The sequence below is a fragment of the Cibotium barometz genome, chromosome 25, assembly GCF_041138505.1.
Source record: "Cibotium barometz isolate CiBa-2024 chromosome 25, ASM4113850v1, whole genome shotgun sequence".
NCBI classification, from domain to species: domain Eukaryota; kingdom Viridiplantae; phylum Streptophyta; class Polypodiopsida; order Cyatheales; family Cibotiaceae; genus Cibotium; species Cibotium barometz.
Window position 1 is genome coordinate 46,121,343 of NC_141070.1, and position 19,828 is coordinate 46,141,170.

Genomic DNA, 19,828 nt, shown 5'->3' on the forward strand with positions numbered 1-19,828 from the left:
AAACAGCACAAAAAGAGAGAGATGTAGGCGTGTAACTCTGCTCTGATATACACAAGAAGATCCCGAATATGATACAAATGAGGTATGGGGGCTGAGGTCCTATAAATACCCCCCTAGAGGGCAGTCGGCCAGCTGAAGAGAAGCCCACGACTGATAAATATGTCCCACGACTGCATACAGGCAGTCGGCCAGCTATCTGGTGCCAAAACCTGATCAAAATCAGTCGGCCAGCAGCCCTGAAGCCCACGACTGAAGTAGATCCAGTCGGCCAGCAAAAGGGTGCTCCTGGCATCACCTGGCAGCCCTCCCAAGCCTCAGAAAAAATGGGAAAAAATAGGGGAAAAATACGGAGTGTGGGGAAAAATGGGAAAACACCTCATAAGGGCGGGCACACCCACAACAAAGGCCCTGGTGTATAAAACTGGACAGGAGATGACTTCTAACACCCCCTCTCAGCTCCTGGCTGTGTGACCAACCACTGGGAGCTGGGGTGCCGCCTGAGCAAATCCTGAGAGCGACTTCGTGAAGAGGTCCACCGTACTGTCCTCCGTCGAACAGAACTCCAGCAAGATGTCATCAGCAACAATCTGTTCACGAACAAAGTGCCTCTGGATGACCATGGGTTCCTCCAGTGGAAGCCCAAACCTGCAATGAAACCTCCTCCTGCTCCGTAAAACTGCTCCTGGGCCATAAGTAGATCTCCTCATGTCCGGATCTCCTCCCCAAACCGAGTCACTCCAACCGTGGAGTCGGACTCCATCCAACAATCCCCCTCCTGTGTACAAGAGTCCATGATCCTTCGCATGCCGCAGAAACCACAGGAAACGCAATCCTGCCTCCCAAAGAGACATCTGCAACCAAGAGCTCAACTGCCTCATCAGGAAGCTCCCGTCCAATCCGGTGTCCATCAACCAGATCCATGAACCATACAGCTTCTGAATCACTGAGACATCACACTGCTCACAAGGATCAACACCTGTTACGGTGCACAAGCAAGTCCCGGAAACCTGATGAAACCTGTCAACAACCCCCTCTGAATCCGGAACCACAAAGCCTGCAGAAACCACCTCCTTCTGCAAGTAAGCACCTGTCACCTGCCTGGCTTTCCGAAAGGTCCCCGTGGAAAGAACATCCTCAACTACTGGAAGTTCTATGTCCCGAACACTACGAGACATCAGAGCATAAGTGACCTGTTCAGCTTCCTCTGACTCACGAACACAAGAACTACCAACCTCAGTACTGGAAAGTTCCTGCCAACTGCTGCCATCTACTGGCAAGCTATCCACCATCTGGTCCTGGAAAGCTCGCACCTGCAGCGTATCCACACCTGAGTAGCTATTACCATACTGCCACTCATCACAATCTTGAGGACCTGGGAGAGAGAGTGCTGAAAGCCTGCAGACTCCATTCTCCACTCCACCTTCCCAAACCACTTGGCCTGTTGCTTTGTCCCGGAGAGCAACAAAATGCTCATCAAACTCCACCCGTACGCCAGTCTTGCAAACCTGATGCACTGACAACAGATGAAAACCAAGTGCCGAAACATACAACACCTGGGAGGAATGCTTCCCCCCTCTGCCATCGGGAACTATCTCCATCCTGCCCTCACTGTGAACTGGGATAGTGGACGTATCCCCAGTAAGAATATGACCAGAACACCTGCAGAGATCCTGTAAACTGGAACGGGAAGGAGTCATGTGCCTGGAAGCACCACTATCGAGAATCCAATCCCTGGTATCCATTGCGGAGAGTCCTCCAATCTCCTCCCTGCCTGAAGAAAATGAAACATCGGTGTCCATCACCTCCAGGTGCACAAAAGCCGGAGTCTTCGTGATTGCTGAGGAGTCTTCACCCTTCTCGGTCTTCCGCTTGGGACACTGCCTCCAGTAGTGGCCTTTCTCGCCACAATCATTACAGGTCCTCTCTGCCTTTAGTTTCTCGCGGTCAGCGTCGGACATCTTCTCAGAAGACTTCTCCGATGAAGCCTTCCCCTTGCCCGAGTTACGGCCTTTCGACCGTTGGCCAGTAAAGGCCTCCGAACCTCCACCCTGAGGAGGGTTCGTAAATCGTTCCTCCTGGTCCAAGACCATGGGCACAAGCTCCTCCCACGTGATGGTGCTGAGCCTGCCACTGGTAATCAACGACGAGTAAAATGCTGAGTACGAAGAGGGCAAATGTGACAGCAACGTTATGGCCATGTCCTCTGACGATATCTCCTTCCCAGCCTGGAGAACTTCCTGCTGAAGAGCCTGCAGCTTGTTAATATGCTCCCGCATCGTCGACGACTTTGCAGGGCTCATAACCCGCATCTGTACTTCCAAAGAAATCCTCTTCATGGGTGATACCCTGTTGTACAGAGAAGCCAAATGCTGCCATATACCTCTGGCCAGCGTCATGTGCTTTACATGATTGATTACCTGTGGTGTGCAGTTGAGGAAAATAAACGAACGGACCCTGGCGTTGACGCGATCCCACATCTGCGTCTGGGCCTCCCGGTCCTTTCGGGTTGACGGTAACTCCCCTTCCTCTACTTCCGGCCGTGGAACACCAACAACGACGAAATCGGCGAGATCGTAGGACTCCAGAACGGATTCCATCATCACCTTCCATATGCCGTAGTTGCTCCCGTCCAACTGACGGTCCACCGGAAACGTGGGGAGTGTCGGGATCTTCACATGTCTCTCGGCCATCTCAAACAGATCTGCCATAGCGGGGATGTACTCTGAAAAGGGTGGGTGGGTGGGAACAAAGAAGAACTGATACCTGCAAGTGGCTGTCCAGCAAATCAGCCCGCCTTCCTCTTGCTTCTCCTCTTCCCGAACAGTCCAAAACAGTCCACCAATCAGCCACAAAACAGCCCCCTCTTGCTCACACAAATCCCAAGACCTATCTAGAGCCTAGGCTCTGATACCATGTCAGAATATGCAGCGGAGATGATGACCAAATCTGGGAACACGAGCAAAAACGCAGGCAGAAAAAACAGCACAAAAAGAGAGAGATGTAGGCGTGTAACTCTGCTCTGATATACACAAGAAGATCCCGAATATGATACAAATGAGGTATGGGGGCTGAGGTCCTATAAATACCCCCCTAGAGGGCAGTCGGCCAGCTGAAGAGAAGCCCACGACTGATAAATATGTCCCACGACTGCATACAGGCAGTCGGCCAGCTATCTGGTGCCAAAACCTGATCAAAATCAGTCGGCCAGCAGCCCTGAAGCCCACGACTGAAGTAGATCCAGTCGGCCAGCAAAAGGGTGCTCCTGGCATCACCTGGCAGCCCTCCCAAGCCTCAGAAAAAATGGGAAAAAATAGGGGAAAAATACGGAGTGTGGGGAAAAATGGGAAAACACCTCATAAGGGCGGGCACACCCACAACAAAGGCCCTGGTGTATAAAACTGGACAGGAGATGACTTCTAACAGCTCCATGAGCAGCTGGTTCTGAGCTCGAAGAAGAGCTATGGTGTCTGCTGTAGGCGGAAGAACAAGGTCTCCTTCGGGGGAGACGTCTTCCGACTGATGAGTACTCTCTCCTGTAGACATGATGCTGAAGTCAGTGGTCGTGCCGGATCGCAATCTAACCATCCAAGGATGCCCCCACGCTAGGATACGGTGTGTGTGGACAATCTGAATCTGATACCAATGTGATATGCAGCACAAGTCTTTGTATTGGAAGATCCTGTCACACAAATGCTCACACCGTCTTCTGTATCCTGAGTTTCGTGAGTTTAGCAATCCATTTCAATACTTCAAACTTTAAAGAGATGAGAGAGAGAGATATGAGAACTATACACCAGATTGGATCCCGAATTACCCACTGAAGGGCCCCCTATCCCGATAACGAGATAGTATTTGCTTTATTTCTTTAGAGAGAATGACTGTGGATTGTAGATAAGCCAAACGCAAGATCTCGGAGGATCGGAGATTGGCTAATCTGTACACGGCTGTAGAAACACCTTGATGACCTGATCTTGAGCCTATGCACTCTTCCCAAGGGCATGAGGAAGGGCTGCACACCTGAGGCTGAGAAAAGAAGATGGTGGATTGTTCGCTATGTTAGAACGCTGTAAACACTTATGAATGCTGTGTTACCTTCACCAGATGACTGCTGCATGTATGGAAGATGCACAGAAGGCTGGATACTGATGCAAACTGCTGATTCAGGGCTGAGAATTGCTGTAGACAGAAACGCAAACCTGTAGGGAAGCTGCTGGACTGAAAACGCAGGTGTTCTGAGGCTGCTGGACAGAAACGCAGGTGTTCTGAGGCTGCTGGACAGAAACGCAGGTATGCTGCTGTACGGCTGGACAGAAACGCAGGTATGCTGTGCTAAATTCTGGCGTTGAACTGAGGCTTGACTGTATGCTGAATTCTGGCGTTGAACTGATGCTGAATGCAGGCTGATTTGATGCTGATGGCAGGCGCCTAGGCCTAACTGAAGCAACGGTTCTCAAAGGGCTGGAGAAGCAAGCTTATGAGCTCCAAGGGCTAGATTAGTCTATGGCTGAAGGCAAGGATACTCCTGGGGCTGAGGAGAAGAGCTCTTAGCACAATGAAGACTGAATGAATAACTAAGCCCTATGCAAGCCTATTTATACTAACTGGAGGTTGGTCATTTAATAAAGTTTATATTTATAAATGCCCAATAATGCAAATAATGCTAAATAGATACTATTAAATATGGAAAAAATACCAGATAAATCCTAGTAAATTCCCTAAGGCTTCTGGGATGTTCTAAATAAGGCACAGGCATATGAATGCATATTATGCAGGATGCAGAGTGCTTTCTGATGCAAACCCTAAGGCTTCTACTGACTCTACATGCATGAATGATTCTCTCCGAGTGGGTTAAGGGACTTGACTGACTAACTGACCCACTAAGGCTGAGGAATGACCTACGTAGCTCGTGCCTGACTTATCCTGGGCTGAGGATGTACAATGGGGTCACGGCATACGACAATTATCATCCTATTGGTTTCTAAGACTGTACAACTGCTGCACTTCTGATGATGAGCCATCTTGTCACCATGCACTGAGTGCAGAGTGCATGTGACATGCATGATCTTCTCCGAGTTTATGGAGAAGTGAATGGCCATAAGATTCACATTCTTTTAGACCCTAGCAGTTCACATAACTTTATTAACTACAAACTTGTGCAGAAATTGAGTCTTGATACGACACTCAGCGACCATACATATGAGGTACGCCTACCTACGGGAAGGCAAGTTTGGGATCGCAAGGTGGAAATGCTTCCAATCCAGATTCAGGACTACAAAGACACTCTGGAATGCTATGTCATGCATCTGGAAAATGTAGACTTGTTATTAGGGATTGAGTGGTTTAAGCCTCTTGAAGTCCAGATAGATTGGTCTAGTCATATTTTTTCTTTTCAGCATAGGGACACCAAGTATAATGGATTGAGCATTGACTATGACCGAGTTCAGAAGGTTTTGGATTGGCCTATGCCGCGAACAGTGAAACAACTTCGTTCTTTTCTCGGTTTTGTTGTTTTTCTTCGGAAATCTGTGCGGGAGTACTCTCAACTCACACTACCGATGACCGACTTATTGAAAGGTTGTGAACGTAAGTCAAATCAGCCTATCACTTGGAATAACGATTTGGCTATGGCCTTCAGACTTTTGAAAGATAAAGTCAAGGAAGCACCTATCTTAGCATTGCCTGATCCTAGTCGGCCTTATGTTCTTGAAACTGATGCCAGTGACTATGCTATCGGGGCTGCTTTATTTCAAGATGTTGCTTGTTTGTTTGTTCGTTTGTTTGCAGGATTCGAGTTTCGAACCAAGATCGAACACGAGGAGATCCGAGGGGATTTGACACCTGCACCCTCTTCTTGTTTGTTTGTTTATTGCAAGTTTTGAGTCATGTACCACGAGCGTTCCACCAGGAGATCCTTTGGGGATTTGACAATCTGCTTGCTATGCACACTAGATGTGGAGACGGAGGAGCACTACATATGCAGATGCCAATGTATTATGAGATCAAAGGGAGATTCCACTGTCTCTTTCGGGAGGGGTTTGGGCCTCTCACGAGATTTCTAGACTATCCTAAGATGCTTGGGGCTTTACCTACTAGAGATCAAACGACACATAGACCACTTCACCACAGGCAGCCCACATACACATCCCAATTACCCATCACGAGCTTCTTTGCAACCCCCTCCACCAAGCACCAGAGAGAGCTAGTTGACCAAATGGTGAGACAAATATGGCAATTAAGAACAAGTATCCAATGGCCCGCATTGACGAGTTGTTTGACCAACTCCATGGTGCACGTTATTTTTCAAAAATTGACCTTAGGTTAGGCAACCTGTCAAGGTGGCAGGGTCAGTGCAACTAAACATAAACTCTCTCTCTCTCTCTCTCTCTCTCAAAGCTTACATCCACACCCACTGCTTTGGGGGCATTCATCACTCAACTCTTCAAACATAGAGAGGTGCTCGAGTCACATTATGCCAAACACTAGCTTGCTAGTTTTACCCTTCATAGTAATAGAAGGAGACTTTTTTTTTTGTCTTGTACTAGTTTGTTGGTCCCATGGGTCATATTTGGCCCCCAATGGACAATAATACAATCTTCTTCTTTTTCTTCTCTCTCAAAGTTACCCACATATCACATGTATTACTCTTGGTTTGCATCTTTCGTAGACGTAAGAAAATCTCTTTCCATCTTTCACTGCGCACACGTGTGTGTGTGTGTGTGTGTGTGTGTGTGCAGATTTGGATTTGGACACTCATGGGGACACAATGCTATGCAACTTCAAGCCTTTGGAAAACCTACTTTCAAGTCTCCATTCAACAAGGAAGCACCAAGGAAACTTAGTCCTTCGTGACTTAACCAACGTAAGTTTGATCTCTATACATGTGATCCCTAAAAAAAAGGATTAACTATTAAATGCCTGAATTTAGAAAAAGTTTGGTGGCAACAAATTCATAATGCACACCTGATACTTTCTTTGTTGTTCCCATCTTCATCCAGCATTATAAGCTTGGGAGGTGAGCCATAACGGTACTGAACCTTAAAACTGGAATATTGCTGCAAGTCATCTTCAAGAAATGACTGAACATTAGGGTAAAAAACAAGCTTCCTCATGCAGACCTCCAAAATTGCACCTGCATACGTAACCTGCAAAGAAAAGGCTAGAAAAGTAGGCATAAGAGTGACACAAAACTCAGTTAAATAAAATCGCAAATTGCATAACAATGACAAGATTAGGTTAAACTTCATAATATTAATGACACTAGCTCAATGCTTAGTTAGGCACCCATTTTTTATAAAAAAACATGTTGCATGTGCTCATAAACACATGCACGTGCTCAGCAAAGATACGAAAGGAAAGGAAGGAAAAAAGCGCAAAAGCGATAGGAACTGCACCCTGCTTATAGAGTCTTCTCCTTCTTGAGCACAACATCCTCTACAATCTGAAATTAATTCTGTGCCACACCATCAGAGAACTACGTCATCACATCAAAAAATACAGTACTACTAGTAAAAAACTATGGTGGTGCCCATACTGATAGCTCCAGTCAGAGAGCATTGAAAATCCTACAGCACAGTATGTGCATGTTAAGACTTCTGTAAATAAGGCTGAAGTCTGTATTGGAATACACATACATACATGTTCCGATGACAATGTGTACATGTTAATGTCATGAAACTATGCATTATAGTTTACATTTGTAAGTGAGTATGTATGAATGCTTATATTGTGATGTTGTACAGGCATGCCACATTGTGGAATACATCATGCACGCATAGCAAAATATCATAATGAAGTACATACATACATACACGCACACATATACAAAGACACAAACACACACACACACACACACACACACACAAAATAGCCCACGTGAGTACTAGAATGGAAAATCCATGAGATCTTAACCACACCGTCATCTTTGACGAATTCTGCTAGAGAATCGCAGTCGGAGCAGAGGGCAAGGCCCGTAAAGCCGAGATCTTCACATCTTTTAGCGCTCTCCTCACCACGAGCAACATGAAAGCCCAAGTAAAGTGACAGAAAGCAAAGGAGCCATTGCTTTGCAATAGCCATTGATGAATTATATTTTTCTTTTCTCGACCTTTGGGTGGACCGTGAGGCTTATAGGGTTTTCAAAACAAGTAGCCTAATGAAATTAGAAATTAGCTCCGATATTTAAAACAAGCTGAAAATTTTCACTAGATCACATGTACAAGGGAAAATTTATACTAATTTTTCATTTATGGCCAAACCTTATGTTTAAAACATATCCAAGTTCGAATTAATGTGTGGGTTCAATAGAGTTTCGATTCCTCATTGGCAAGGTATCATTGCCTAGGAATATGGATGTATGTGGGGGAATGATCAGACCAATAGCAATGGTTTGTTCCAGCTAACATTGTATTTATGTCAAAATTTGTCCAGATGCAGGCCAAGGTTGATCCATGTATTGTTGTGGCTTCATGAATGATTTATTTGCAAGAGACTGTTAGAAAGATGTGCTCAAGGTCGGTTTTTAGCTATTATGTTTATGTTGAAGTAATGATAGGCTCATGCAAATTTACTTTGTGTAAGATTTCTTGTAGGAGCTGTAGGAAAGTATTTGTGTTTGTTGTTGGGGATTTGTATATTCCAATGATGTGCAATGTTTTGTATGATACGTTGTTAAATATAGCATGTATCAGTTCGATTCCTTTGTTAGCTTGGAAATCCCTGATGTGAACAACCCTACACACGGGCACTTTTTACCCTGTGCTGGCAAGGGTTTTTTCCTCATTTGAACACACTCTTATGTGTTAGCCGCATTAGCCCTAGAGCTAGGGCTATATTACTTTTGTACTCCACTCATTTCAAATCATTATCATCGAGTACTTTCTAGCATCGAGCTTCATCTCTCTCGTTCTCTGAGCTTCTATGTCTGTGTGTGTGTGTGTGTTTGTTTGTGTGAGTGTGCTGAACATCTTCTCCCTCATCCAACATTAGTATCAGAGCTAAGGTTTACGGCCTCGGTTTCAGTGTCTTGGTTTTGGAGCCTGCGCGCATTTGACTGTTGACACCATCAACATTCGCACCTCCTCCCGCCTCGAATTCCTGTCTCATTGACCTTGTTGCTCTCCTCGTTGGCGTGGCCACCTTTGGCTTTTCAGAGCTAGTTTCAAAGCTTGGCTTACAGAGCCATTAGCTCCTTGATTAGTCTCTGAAGCGGTGAAGCTTGGTGTACATTGATGGTGTTTTACATCTACGCCGTCGTACATCCATTTATCTTCGCCGCCATAAGCTTAGGTAAGCTCTTGCACTTCTCACTTTCCATAGATCTAGGGTTTTTTTGCCTCCTCTGTACATTAGTCAACTTTTCTTTATGATGTCATACATTTTGGCCAACCCCACACATTAGCATTACACTCCGCTCAAGCTTTCAGAAGCTTTCGGCGGCATTGGATTTCTGTATCCACCGAGTTTTGTTGTTTCTATTGTTGTTGTTGTTGTCTGAATACTAGCATTCATTTTTTGGCATTGGACTTCTAAGTCTATCAATTCTGCTTGGGTAGCCATTCGGCACTCCTTTCGGCATTGAACTTATGTGTCCATCAATTCTGCTAAGTCAGCCATTAAGCTACGTCCGTTAGCTTGGCCTAGTTAGTACATCAGCCTTTGGCTTTTCTTAGTCAACACTTAAACATTCAGCATTCAGCTTCAGTTGTACTTGATCACATTAATTAGCCATTTAGCTACTTTTATCGGTTTTTCCCAATTCAAAATTGAACATTCAACTTTCAGCCTTTGGCATTAGACTTCCTTTCTACTTCAGGCATTCCACATTAAAGCATTCGACTTCAGCAAATCAGTCATTCGGCTTTAGGCTTTCAGCCACCATTGAGCCATTTCGGCTTCAGGCATTCAGCTATTCAGTCATTCGGCTTCAAGCTTTCAACCATTTCAACCATTCGGCTTCAGCTTTGAGCATTTGGCGCTTGCCTTACGACATTCAGTGTTTGGCTCTTCGGCTTTCTTATTCAACCATTTGGCTTCAACCTTCAGCATTCGGCGCTCGGCTTTGCTTTCAGCGTTTAGCTAGGCTCTTCATAGTTAGCTTTCAACGCTTGGCTTCTACAATCAATTTGCAGCCCCATTAGTGTTCGGCATTTGATTGTGGCCTTCGAGTCAGTAGCTTGGCGGTTCAATAGTCAGCTATCAATACACAATAGTTGGCTGGGTTTAGTTCCTTGGTCGAATTTACTCCATTGGCCGGGTACACCCATTCAGCATTCGCTTTCAGCTTCGGCACTCTACTTTTGGCATCCGGATTTCGGTCTTTTGCCTTCAACACTCGGCATTTGGCTTCTTTCAGCTTTAGTTAGTTGATTCAGTCAACCAATTGAGATCCCATTCATTAGTCAATTCAGATTCTATCTGATAAATGATTCAGTGTTTGTTTGTGTCAGCTACTACCGACCTATTAACCTGCTGATGCCACGACAGCTTCCGACCTGCTACTATACTGGTGCCACGTCAGCTTCCGACATGCTAACCCGCTGACTCCACGTCAACATTAGATAAGCTGACACCACGTCAGCTTCAGATCTGCTGACGCCATGTCATCTTCAGATCTACAAACGCCACATCAGCTTTAGACATGTTGACTTTACGTCAGCTTCGGATCTATTGATGCCACATCACCTTCGGACACGTTGACTCCACGTTAGCATTAGACCGCTGATTCTATGTCAGCTTTCGTCTTGTTGATTCCTCATCAGCTTCGAATTTGTCTTTACATCAGTATTGGGCCCGCTGACTCCACGTCAGGATCAAACATGCTGATTCCGCATTTGCTTCCATCTTGCTGATTCCCCGTTAGCTTCTAGTTAGCTGTTTTTGACCTACTAATTTTGCCTGCTACTGCAGATTGTCGGTTTGCGTCAGTTTTTGGTTCAAGAGTTGCCACCCCTCCCACATAAAGTCCTGACATTGCAAACCGATCGAAGGGGGGAATACTTGTCACATGCAGGATTGTCATTTAGTGTTGGTTCATCTAATGCAGAATTACATGATGCCACTATGCTTGTCATTGATCCTGTAGATGATCCGTACTCTAAATTAGGATTGTCAGCCTGACATTAATCCTGATTATGATCTATCCTCAACTGATTATGCTAACAATTGTTAGTAGAATTAGTTGCATTTGAGGGGGGACACATGATGTGTATTGTTGTTGGTGATGTTTGTGGGTCACTTATGCATTTGACCCCTGAGTTGTGTTATGTCTTGGAGACATACTTGTATGTAGTGATGTTTTACTTACTGGATTTATTGCTTATGCTGAACCAAATTCTTTCTTTGAGTTGCCTCACCTTTGCAGCTCATTGACATGGATGCTAATGGAGTCAGAATATTACATTATTCAGCTTGGTGCCTTATCACTATGCATAATTCAGGGTTTCTTTACATTAATCTGTGTGGGATTACGTATCCTTTTTACATTGCCATGCTGAGAGGTTGACTTATACTCTCATGGTCTGGTTCGAGTATGCCTTACTACCCCCACTGGTCAAATTTGTTCTATCAGCCCACTTCCATTTATGATTCCACCTTGTCAGATTGTCCATTGACAAAGGTCATTTTTCAAATGTATTGTCATTTAGTGGACCTTGACAGTTTATCTCTTGCTATTGTTTACAATACTCACATTATGTGTTTCTTGCTGACTCAGCTGAGCTTGTTTTGGCTCTGAATCAATCATCTTGTTGGCTACCATTCAGTCAAATTCAGTAGCCCAACTTTCCCATATTGCTCTAATGCCATGGGTGATGCGTTAATTGAAAAGAATGCAGCCATTGTGATCTCCTACAGCTGACATACGTTGCCTCTGGTCATGCATCCCCCATGCATCTTATTTTATTGATTTTGCCCTTGTTGCATCTGCATTACATGAGAAGCCACCTTCTCTTCTTGATGCATTGGAGGTTGATCAGTGGGTTACAGTCATGCATTTAGCCTTCTACTCCTATTGACATTTAGTAGATTTAGCAAAAATTGGCCTTGATAATTTGCTCGTGACGTTACAGCATTTGGTGTTTAGACATTGAGCGTTTGCATAATTTAAGTATCCAGTAATCGAGGGGGGCATCCTACTACCTCCAATCCAGCTTTTGGTGCTGCCCCTTATCAACCAACTGTCAGGTGCCTTATTAATTATGCACTACCCATCTTGTGTTCAGTTTGTAGTGTCACAATTGAGCAGATTTCAACATTACCCAACTTTTCAGCATTGGCAAGCAGTGAAGTAGAAATGCATTTTCTTTATGCTTGTCGCCTACACTGACAGTTATTGGGCATGATGTTCTAACACTAAGGTGTCCAATAGTGGCAACTGTTTCGGAAAGTAGCCACTTTAGGTTGTGAAGCTAAAAAAGCTCAGCGTTTACTCTATTGTGGAATGTGTATGGCTATCAACAAATCTTGTTATTGGACAACTATCTTTTACCACCATTTTTTCACTGACAATCAGAGGCCATATGCAGTAGCACAAACACAGCACATTCAAGTGCATTAACATTATGTCAGGAAAGGCTTCATGCAGGAGAGATTGCCTTGAGCTATGTGCCTACACATGCTAATGTAGTAGATGAGCTTACCAAATCTCTTTTTAGAGTTGCCTGCTACAACTTGTACACATTCAAGTGCATTAACATTATGTCAGGAAAGGCTTCATGCAGGAGAGATTGCCTTGACCTATGTGCCTACACATGCTAATGTAGTAGATGAGCTTACCAAATCTCTTTTTAGAGTTGCCTGCTACAACTTGTACACATTCACACCATTCATTTAAGGGAGGTTTGTTAGCTTAGAAGTCCCTAGTGTGAATAACCCTACACACGGGCACTTTTTACCTTGCATTGGCAAGGGTTTTTTTCCCGTGTGAAGACACTCTCGTGTGCTAGCCACATCAGCCCTAGGGTTAGGGCTATAGTACTCCTGTACTCCACTCATTTCAAATCAATATCATCAAGTACTTTCCAGCATCGAGCTTTGTCTCTATCGCTCTCTGAGCTTCTCCGTACTGTGTGTGCGTGTGTGTTTGTGTGAGTGTGTGCGTGTGTGCGTGTGTGAGTGTGTGCATGTCTCTATCGCTCTCTGAGCTTCTCCGTACTGTGTGTGCGTGTGTGAGTGTGCAAAGCATCTTCTCCCTCATCCAATATCCTTTAGTGACCTTTCTTATGCTTTCCTATAATGTTTGGGTTTCGTTATAGTAAATTGATAGCCTATATCCATTGTAGGAAGTGTTTTTGAATTGTGGAATGATGGGTTTTTTGTTTAGCAATGGCTCTTGTTTCTTACAGGCATAGGATATCACTTGTGACAAGGTTTTAGTGAGTTAAGATGCCAAGTAAATGTGTACTCATTGAAATAGTGAAATGATTGGACAATATATATGAATCCTTATATTCTTTTATGTTTTGGTTTATGCATGTTCATTTCGATGTTGATTGGAGGCAAGATATTTCCTGTAGGATGGCTTTGTAAACTCTAATGTGTCTATCTTATCAAGCAAGAATAAGTTCTCATTCTCTTGAGTCTTGACTATCCATTTCGACGTTGATTGGAGGTGAGATATTTCTTGTAGGATAGTTTTGTCAAACTCTAAAGTGTCTATCTTGTCAAAATCAAGAATAAGTTCTCTCGAGTCTTGACTCGGGAGAGTGTTGTGTAAACTAAATTGTGGGCTTTGATTTTTGTGGGACTAAATGCCAAGCTTGCCATACCTAAATCTAGTATACAGGTGTCCAAGCTTCTTGCAATACAAATGATATTGTAAAGATGTCGATTCTAATATCAAAGTTTCCTATGGAGTGAAAGTGCACCCAAACAATGGGTCGTATTTGTGTGGCATATTTGACATTGGAACACACAAACATGACCCAAACGATGACATTTTGCAACACACTATTAGCACTGTTCTCACTAATCCATCCAAGATATCTATGCTGCCCTGCATATTTCGACCAACATGTCTATTTTTAATGCCAACCCCAATGCCTTCAAATCATTTTGAATTGCTAAAAGTTTTGTGTTTTTTATCTTGTGCAACTAGGAAGTGATGCTTTCCTTCTAGGTTTTCGAAAATCTAGTGCTTGTGCTTTTCTTCTAATGGTGCAATGTGTCACATAATCATTATGATCAATAGCTTGTTGTTATGTGTACAAGCCCTTGACTAATGCGATTGTTCGTGCACTTACATTATGATTCTTATTTATCAATGATTCTTCAGCTTGCTAATGTGAATGCTTACGTTGTAGATACAAAAAGAAGCCTAAACTTGTATCTAGCAATAGAATTGTTTGTGTTTCCTCTCTACTCAAGCCAACATAGTGTGTCACTCTACTTGTGTCATGAAACATCACTCCCCTCTTCTTAGTATTTTTAAACAATATGAATTGACAAAGACAGATTGGTCACATTAGAAACTATGTAGGCGATGTGAAGTATGAGCATTTTAGAAGCGTGGGAAGTCTCGAGAATTGCAACAACCTTTTCCATAGTCAAGCAATCGTGCAATTGCTTCTTGCAAACAATTAAAAAAGCATGTCGTGTGTCATCTATCTCTAGGTGAATGTCTTCAAGTATTTTCAATGCTACACTATGTTTCAAGCTCTAGATACACAATATTCATTTCCAAGTGTAAACAAAAGAGCTTGAAAAATGTCCCAATTTGGAGGAAATGACATGAAAAAACAAAAGTCAATCTCCAAAGACAACTTCATCTAGTCCAAGAAAGAGAAGAGAGTGTGTGTGTATGAGAGAGTCTTGAGTCTGGATGTCACAGTGTGGCATTTCTCTATTAAATGAATGTGATGGAGGTTGTTTAGTTTGCTCATGTGCTAAAATAAGTGAATAAGTTACTATGTTGTTCAGTGTACTAAGCCCACTTGGCTATTGTTTGGGATATACATACGTATAAACTCTCTTCTTTCTACATTGTTTTTATGAGAGCTATAACATGCTAGTTTTCCTACTATGTCTCATCTGGTTAGCAATCCAGATGTTGTCTTTGGACTATGATAGCTCCTGCAGACTAGTGAGGTGCTAGACACCACCTCATTACATTGGGCACAATTGGAAAGCACGACTACAAGATGTTGACTAGGTGGTCTTGAACCATTAAAGTGTCGAGTTTGACTAGACAATGACATAATAGTAGCAGTAGCAGCAGCAGCAGCAGTAGTAGTTCTTGTTAATAGTAAGGCTAATGCTAGTAAGTAGTATTGCTATTGCTAACTAGTTGGCTAGCACTAGTTAATAGAAGTGGAAAGGCTAACAAGCTTGATAAGCCTCTGATATTGCTATTGCTAACTAGTTGGCTAGCACTAGTTAATAGAAGTGGAAAGGCTAACAAGCTTGATAAGCCTGTGATATTGTTAGTTATCAATGTTGCAATGATAGTTAGCAGTAGTGTTGCTGCTAGCTAGCTAGCTAGTTCTAACTACATAGCTAGTTCTAATTAACATTAGTGCTAATTGCTAATAACTATGGTTCTAGTTAGAACTCCTCCTAACTAGCTAGTACTAATGAATGTACAATAATATCATAATGTACTTGAGAGTAACTTGAGTGTAGATACATAAGAATAGAGATTGTAGAAGGGGCTCGTCACAAAGCATAAATGTATATTAGTAAACCTAAAAAGGATCACCATAGAGCACAAATGAGAGCATAAATGTGTAGGGTTAGAGATTGAAGAGAAGAGAAGTTGCGTATTAAAAATGTATAATAGCATACTATATAAGAGTAGCATTCCTCTCCCCACATGTTAGATTTATCATGAAAAGCATTTCTATTTATGTTTAATCCTTTGAATGGCTAGAAAAAATCACATCTATGACCAAAACATGATGATGTGTTCAATTATGGGTTGATGAGCTAAAACTATTGTTTTTAAAAAGGCTGGTCTTGTCAACTAGCTTAAGCTAACGTGCTTATCTCAAGAATGGGCTTCCAATCTCAATTAGCTAGTGGAGATATGTTCATCCTAATCTGCTTATAGCTATTATAAATGCTAATCTAGCGTAAGCTAACATGCTTATCTCAAGAATGGGCTTCCAAGTCTCAATTAGCCAAAAGTAGATATGAATGCTAATATGCTTATAGCTATTATCAATGCTTGAACCAAAAGTAAATATGAATGCGGGAAATTCCCCAACCAAAAGAAAAATTACCTGTTTTGTAGGCTAGGACCAACAAGATATACGAGAGTAAGTAATGCGGATGGTAGGGGACCCAAAAAAGGGAACTAGTCCCACCCCATCTGGTCGGTTCTCCGACGATTATGATTGCTATATGGAGGAAATTCTAGAAGCAACACTGAAAGTACAAGAAACTCCCATATCTGCTAGGGAACCTCTAGGGAACAAAGCACGTCGGACTAGGACTTCGTGAAGGCAGAGTTAATGGTACTATTAAATCAATGTCAAAGCCAAACGAAGGGCAGTAAAACATCAAAGTGTGATTTATGGGAAGATTTAAAACAAATGAAAATTAACATGATGTTGGAGACCAGTTGATTGTTGAGTTTGGTACCGAATTATTGGAAGGAGCTCATGAGTAGACTGGTGGATCTAGTGGTATAGACAGATACGGTGAATAAAAAACCAAAAGCCACCACAATAACGGCGGCTGAACCAGATTGGGACACAATGGTTCCTAAAGTAACAATCAAAGTCAAGTCATGACGCATTCCCTACGTTCTCTATTGGATCGAGGGATTAGAGTAAATATTATCTCTGACACTGTGCAAGGAGTTGGGGCTCATGGAGTTAGAATCCAGTTTAGGATGGTGGATCAAAGGCATGTTAAGCCCTTAAGGCTGATCCATAGAGTACTGATCCAGATCACATGATGTGATTATTCCATAGTGTTTGTGGTAATGTAGATGGAGGAAATCACTGGAGTCTATCTAATGCTACTGCTAGGGTTATAGTTGGCGGGCTCCAACCAAAAAGTCACTAAATCCATCGAGCCACTTTTTGCCGAAGGTTTGAATTGCGTAGTAGGAGTGGAGGAGGATGAAGAAGAAAATATATTAAATGAAAATCCACATTTAGTCTTACTCTTTGAGTTAAATGTGGACCAAATTATTTCCCAATATGGTCCTTCCCTCATGATGCAACCAAACATTAGTGAGGGCCTGGTTCCAGTCTCACAGTAGAAGGTAGTAGTGCGGAAGCATGAGCAGGGGTGATAACTCCGGAAGATGATCTAGAAGGTCTCAAAGATTTTGTGGCTATAAAAGTTATTCATGAGGTGAACATGCAAAGAATCCATAGAGTAAAGGAAGATGAATTAGAGGACATGAACTTGGGGGATGCAAATCAGTCCACAAAAAGTATAGGTAAGCACTTTCCATGGTTTAAAAGCACTCTTAAAGGGGAGTTGTATGAACTAATTAAGTCTTATGTGGATTGTTTTTCTTGGAGCTACTAATATGAAATGCATTGATGCTTATCTCTATCAACATTGCATCAATCTGAAGGAGGATGCAGTTCCTATCCGTTAGCAAAGGTATTAAATGAATCCAAATTATGCCAAGCAAGTTAAGGAAGAGATTGACAAATTATTATAAATTGGGTTTATTTACCCTATGGATAAAGCCAGTTGGTTTGCCACTAATCGTAATTGTCCCCAATAAAAATGTAAATTACGAGTCTGTATAGATTATAGGAAGCTGTATGTAGCTATAGTGGTAGATCCCTTTCCATTATCATTTATGGATTCCTTGCTGAGGATGTGGCAAAGCGGGTCATGAGATATACTCTTTTCTTCATGGATTCAGTAGATATAATCAAGTTCTAATGGCCTCAGAGGATCGGGAAAAGACATCTTTTGTGATTGAATGGGAGTGTTTTCTTCAAATGTAATGACAATGCTCCACAGCCTTCCAAAGGATGGTACGATATATATTTGATGAATATATTTCATGTGGGATTTCTGGACGATTTCAATGTTTTTGGGAAGGAAAGGGCTCACCTATTACATTTGAGATTATGTTTGGAGAAGTGCTAGAAGGCTCGATTGTGAGCCTCAATCCGGCCAAGTGTGCTTTTGTAGTTAATACTAGAATCCTTCTTGGGCACATTATTGTATCCAAAGAGAGCTTGGTCATGGATCCACAAAAGGAAGTCATCAGGTCTCTAATAAGTAACCCTAGTAATGCAAAGCAACTTAGTAGATTTCTTGGATAGATCCACTAGGATAGACGGTTTCTTTGATACCTGGCTGATGTGACACATCCCCTCCATGCTCTAATAAACCAAGATATAGTCTATGAGTGGACAGAGGAATGCAATGAAGGAGTGTTTTCTTCAAATGTAATGACATTTGGACTAAAGAATGCTCCACAGTATTCCAAAGGATGGTACAATATATATTTGATGAATATATTTCATGTGGGCTTTCTGGACGATTTCAATATTTTTAGGAAGGAAGGGGCTCACCTGTTACATTTGAGATTATGTTTGGAGAAGTGCTAGAAGGCTCGATTGAGCCTCAATCCGGCTAGGTGTGCTTTTGCAGTTAATACTGGAATCCTTCTTGGGCACATTGTATCCAAAGACAGCTTGGTCGTGGATCCACAAAAGAAAGTCATCATGTCTCTAATAAGTAATCCTAGTAATGCAAAGCAACTTAGTAGATTTCTTGGGTAGATCCACTAGGATAGACAGTTTCTTTGATACCTGGCTGATGTGACACATCATCCCCTCCATGCTCTAATAAAGCAAGATATAGTCTATGAGTGGACAAAGGAATGTAATTAATATTGGAATCCTTCTTGGGCACATTGTATCCAAAGACAGCTTGTCGTGGATCCACAAAAGGAAGTCATCAGGTCTCTAATAAGTAATCCTAGTAATGCAAAGCAACTTAGTAGATTTCTTGGATAGATCCACTAGGATAGATAGTTTCTTTGATACCTGGCTGATGTGAAACATCCCCTCCATGCTCTAATAAAGCTATATATAGTCTATGAGTGAACAGAGGAATGCAATAAAGCCTTCTAGTGGCTAAAATTGATGCTGATATTGGTAGCCCCAATATTGCAAGTGCCAGATTGGTCTAAGCCTTTTCATGTATTGTAGATGCTTCAAATCTCGCTATTGGCTACACATTGATGCTGCAGGAGTCTAAAGATGGATGGTTTTTGCCCATTTATATGCTAGTCAACTACTCTCTTGGGTAGAGAAGTATGATTCCACCACTGAGAGAGAAGCCCTTGGCATGATTTACTCTATCAACAAATTCAGACATGATTTATTGAAAAATTAATTCACTTTTTATGTGGATCATCAGGCCCTTTTGTCTAAGCCTAACTTGATAGGTAAGATGGTCTGGTGGATGTTGCTTCTTCATGTGAAGCTGCCATTGGTGGGATCAATGCGGATATCTTTTCTGTTGAAGTACTTCCAACTCCTCTAGATTGGTATGATGATATGTTCATGTTTCTAACACAAGGGAATTTTTTGCCTTGTCACAGGATCAACGCCTTACAAAGCAAGAATTTCTTAATGATTTCCGACCAATTATATTAGATGGGTATCGACCAGGTGCTTCGAAGATGTGTACCAACACATGAGCAATAAGCTGTCTTGACGGAGGTACATTAGGGCATTTTAGGTGGACATTTCTCTAGAGACATTATGGGGAAAAAAGTGGTCCAAGCCGGACTTTGGTGGTGGTCTCGATGGTCCTTAAGGATGCATGGCGGATGGCCAAGGAGTGCGATGTATGCCAATGCTTGGCCAACCTATAGAGCAGCATAGCGGACTGAGTGTCTCAT

At 42.6% G+C, this 19,828-nt stretch overlaps 1 protein-coding gene across 1 annotated transcript in view; it reads right to left on the bottom strand.

Moving 5' to 3' along the window:
• The window catches only part of LOC147624630 (selenoprotein family protein), a 52,274-nt gene extending 44,109 nt beyond the window's left edge, over positions 1-8,165 (bottom strand). The window contains exons 1-3 of the mRNA XM_086820001.1: positions 7,914-8,165; positions 7,392-7,450; positions 6,961-7,142 (exon numbers count right to left, since the gene is read on the bottom strand). Coding sequence (XP_086676127.1) covers positions 6,961-7,142; positions 7,392-7,450; positions 7,914-8,076 — 404 coding nt within the window. The 5' untranslated portion in view covers positions 8,077-8,165. The remainder of the gene's footprint in view (positions 1-6,960; positions 7,143-7,391; positions 7,451-7,913) is intronic.
• Positions 8,166-19,828: the final 11,663 nt, after the last annotated feature.